General features: G+C 50.7%; 1 protein-coding gene across 1 annotated transcript; it reads right to left on the bottom strand.

Annotated features, from left to right (window-relative positions):
* Positions 1 to 225: 225 nt before the first annotated feature.
* HMGB3 (high mobility group box 3) lies at positions 226 to 3522 on the bottom strand. The gene is made up of 4 exons (XM_042891838.1): positions 3366 to 3522; positions 2859 to 2998; positions 2181 to 2355; positions 226 to 1726 (listed from the first exon to the last, which is right to left on the bottom strand). Exons 1-4 carry the CDS (start codon positions 3513 to 3515, stop codon positions 1583 to 1585), a joined length of 609 nt encoding a protein of 202 aa, XP_042747772.1. The 5' UTR covers positions 3516 to 3522; the 3' UTR covers positions 226 to 1582.
* Positions 3523 to 4556: the final 1034 nt, after the last annotated feature.

Raw genomic sequence — 4556 nt, 5'->3', positions numbered from 1 at the left:
GCGGGACACCCTGCTGGAATTGGGAAGATGGGGTCTGCGCTGCAGTCAGTGCCACCGGAGGGGGAGAGGGATGCCATGCCCTGCCCCGCAGCACCCGGCTGCCTGGGGACACTGGGAAGGGCACGGAGTGAGCTCCTGCAGCACACGCCTAGTGCAGCAGCCAGCCTGGGGGCCTCGCTCCTGCCCAGGGTTAAGATGCTAGAAAAAACCACAAGTCTGAAACAGTTTAACACAGGACAAAAAAGGCACATTTTAATATGTACAGCAATGCATTTGGGCTATAAATTTACCCAACACAACTGAAAAAAAAAAAAAAAATAAAAAATTCCAAACTATGCTTTTATACTTATTCCATAGTATCAGCCTCATTCCTAGCCACCTACCTTTCTCTGCATCTCTGAATGCTGCTATATACACACACAAACAAACAATTACGTCATGAATGTTCATTTAGGCTCCCAAGTTCAAGTAATAAAGTTCAAACTTGCATAGCATCTTATGCCACTCAGCCATAAACAGTTATGATTGCATATTAGCTGGAGCAGCCATCTCTTTCAATTCAGCCAGTTTTGGCTGGCCACCATTTATTTTTATTTTTAATCCTTGAGTCAGAATGTTTCCTAAGTCACCAGCCCTGAGGGATGCCACAGACTTCGAAATGAACCTCTTGCTGTTGTTAAGATCCTTTTAAACCAGAAATTTAGAGTGTTGTCAAGAACAGTTTTAAAAATGTAATACTGTTTATTTTGCTTCAAAAACATTTCAGCATTCTAAACATACAAAAAAAACAGAACGTTGCAAATTTGTTTAAGTACAGAGTGTTTTTGAACTTCAGTTGCTGCACTGGCTCTTCACTGAGTTGGCGATGAAGAGATGTCTACAGTTTCAGTTTAAAAACTACCGCACTTAACTAAAAAAATCCGTACACTTCTCATGCCAGCTGAACCCCCTTCCACAACTAAGAATGGCAGCAGAATGCTATTTCACTATATACAGAAAGACAACTTTAAGCTAAATGGACGCCCACTGTAGTGTAAATAGATCTACCCTCACAGTGCATGCTTCGGGCCATGGCACCCCGGGGAACGTACGGCCTCTCCAGTAATCACTGCTCCTCTAAGGCATCATAACTCTAAGCATGTACCACAAGAATCTGTCTAGTTTTTACAAACTATAGATATGTACAGTTTATAACCCAGGATTTTCTAGCCAATAACCATATAGTAACACCACCTTACAAATTAAAAAAATGCTTGAAACATTTTTAAATGCTTTGTTACACCAACAGCAAAGTGCACAGAGTTAGGAGAACACTAGAGGGCCTTTTCATTTTAAAAATGTTTGGAAATATGTACAACTTTGATACAGTTTCAGGGTGCTCATTACACCCATGGCCACTTCATGTAAACCAGTTACAATTTCTAGAGCACTTTTAGAAACTACAACGCGATCGGAATCCAAATTTTTTCTTTTTTAATTAAGCCTAATAAGGGCAAGAGACACCATCTCAAATAAGAGGTGCTGCATTTACGGTGTTTCCCCTACTCTATGGTATTCACATGGAGACAAGTATTGTACAGTTTTATTCGTCATCATCATCTTCATCCTCCTCTTCTTCATCCTCCTCCTCCTCTTCGTCTTCTTCCTCTACCTTTTTCCGAGCAGCTTTGGTTGCCGCTCCCTTTGCGCCATCAAACTTTCCTTTAGACTTGTAGTCTGCAACATCCTGCAAAGTCAAGGGGATGTCTTAATTTGCTCTAAGTGCCAAACACCCAGCATTTGCACAGCGGTGCACGTTAGTGGAGGGGATTGTCTTCCTGCAGCCGCGGCCCCAGAGGGTAGGCAGCCCTGCGCCCCACGCTCATCATTACTTGTCTGAGGGTAAGGGAAACCAACCTCTTGTCACTTTCCTGCTAGCAAGACACAGCTCCCCTAACAGCACGGCAAACTCTCTGCTGAAGCGACAGGTGTGCTTTGCCTGGGGACGTTCCTCCCTGCCGGAACGCACCTGTCTGCTTCTACCTGACTGCAACCTGAGGCACGTCCACTGTGAGAGCTGGGCCCTGCAGCACGTCGACAGTGCCTAACTGCAACAGCTGCAGGCAGCAGAGCCCCCACTGCTCAGCTCTGCCTGCACACAGAGGCACCAGCGAAGGAGAGACGCGTTACAACAGCCTTACCTTCTCATACTTCTCCTTCAGCTTAGCGGCCTTATTGTTATAAGGCTGCTTTTCACCATCGCTGAGGTTGTTCCACATTTCACCAAGCTTCTTTGCTACATCCCCAATGGATATGCCAGGGTTTGTGGACTTGATCTTGGGGCGGAACTCTGAGCAGAACAGGAAGAAGCCAGACCTGGGGAGAAGCACCAGAGGACAGTGAGCAGCACAGCAGCACACCCCAGCAGCAGCCCCTTCCTGCCACGCAGCACAAAATCCTCACCTACACCTACGAGCGGACGACAAGTTCGTTTTTTAATTACTTTTTTTTAGTATGTATTTTGATTTTACTGCGGGCCAAACTTGCAGCCTTAAACCTTATTTTGTTTCTATTAAATGTTTTCTATCCCTGTCCGTCCGCAATTCCATCTTCAGTGTACAAGTCTCACTGCAGGCCTGCTGTCCGCATCCTTCACAGCCATGACTTTGAGAGCACTGAGTATCAACAGCTCGGTCAGCACTCAACATGCGCAGGGTTACGGGCAGCCCACAAGTCCCACAGAACACTCTCACCACCCTCGGTACTGCTATACCCTCAGTACATCCCACTGACTTCTTTTATGGCAAATAACAGGCTAGTTGTAAGCGCTGCAAGATGAAGTGCAGTAACCCTCTGCATGCCATGCCTCAGGTACTTACGGTGGTCGCTTTGGGGCATTGGGGTCCTTCTTCTTCTTGCCACCCTTAGCTGGGCCATAGTCCTTCATTTCTCTATCGTATCGTACCTTATCGGCCTTTGCCATTTCATCAAATTTAGCCTTCTCCTTGCTTGACATGGTCTAAAAAACACACAAAAAACAAAAGACACCAAGCCATGTGATCACCCAATGGTCAATAGCTGGCAAACTTTGAGTACACAAGGCAACACACGCCAAGTCAACAGAGCCATTTCAGAATTGTGTTTGTTTTCTAAGGGACCACTGTGGAGACCAAGGTCCTGGCCAGGACAGCGGCCACAGCCAGCACTGTGAGGGAGGTGGCCAGGTTGGCACAAGAGCTCACAGCTGTTATGGGGGCCAGCAGCAGAACATTAGGCAGAGACACAGCACACAGATCAGAGCAGCAGCAGCATCCCCTTCTGCCCTCAGATGGGCACAGGCAACACAAGCAGGTAACAGGACTAGTCATCACTTCAAATTAAGGTACCTTCCACCTCTCCGAGCACTTCTTAGAGAACTCTGCAAAGTTAACAGGAACCTCTGGGTTCTTCTTCTTGTGCTCCTCGCGGCACGTCTGCACAAAGAAGGCGTAGGCAGACATCTTGCCCTTGGGCTTCTTCGGGTCACCTTTAGCCATCCTGACTCTGTGGGGCAGAAGGGAGAATGGAACGCATGAACCTCAGAACACACAAGCGCGCACATACAGCGTGCACCTGTTTGTACATAAACACCCCCAGAAACAACCTGCCCTCACTCACACCTCTCCTCCCACAACACCTCCTGCCGTCTCCCACATGGCTCTGCAATTATTCTTCCTCGGGCTTGTGCAGCAGACCCGAGCCAAGCAGAACCCATCACAACCAAAGTTTTACATCCATATGTTTACATTATGCCAAAGAACGGGAGCTAAGCCATTAAGCTCACATACTGCTGCCCGCAAAGCACTATTTGGAACCCCGTACAAAGTGTCTGAATCGGCCTCCACAGCAAGGCTCGAACCACACATCCAGCACCAGCTACGCCTCATCCCCTCAGCAGACCCATCCCCATACTAGGGGCAGCCACAGGGCCACATGGCTCCCAGTCCACAGGAGCGCCCCAAGCCGTGCACACATCAGGGTTTGGGTGGGTTGCAGGCAGGCGAGTGTGGCAGCCGGCACAAGGCTGGGAGCAGCGCGTGGCTGGGTGCGAGAAGCTCGCTTGGTGACCGATCACCCCCACCCTACTTGTTTTTCCCTCGGGCAATAAAAATAATCCCGCAGCAACTCTCCCTATTCACGGCTTTCCAACGGTTTGAAAACCCGACTGTTATTGGCGCAACACGGCAAGGTGCCGGCGCGGGGCCGGAGGGCCCGGCCCGCCGCTGCCGCCACTCAGGGCCGGCGGGGCGAGGCGCGGGACGGGAGGCACGGGGCGGGCCGCGGCCTGACCGCGAAGTTCGGGGCGCGCAGGCCCGGCGCGTCCCGGCCTCCTCCCGCCATCTTCCGCCCCCGCCGCCAAGGTCACCGGCGGCGGCCGCGGGCACCTGCGGCGGGGCCGGGCCGGCGGCACGGCGGGCGGGCGGAGGGGGCAGCGGCGGCGGACACCGATAATTCATCTTCCATTTTGTGCGCCGCCTCCCGATGAAAGAAACTGCCCCTGACTCAGGGCCGGCGGGGCGAGGCGCGGGACGGGAGGC

Source organism: Lagopus leucura, unplaced genomic scaffold, assembly GCF_019238085.1.
Source record: "Lagopus leucura isolate 7727_CA_CO unplaced genomic scaffold, USGS_WTPT01 97-12_obj-0_obj, whole genome shotgun sequence".
In the NCBI taxonomy this organism is placed as follows: Eukaryota; Metazoa; Chordata; class Aves; order Galliformes; family Phasianidae; genus Lagopus; species Lagopus leucura.
The sequence above is the reverse complement of the archived record's forward strand: the minus strand, read 5'-3'. Positions and strand labels throughout refer to the sequence as shown.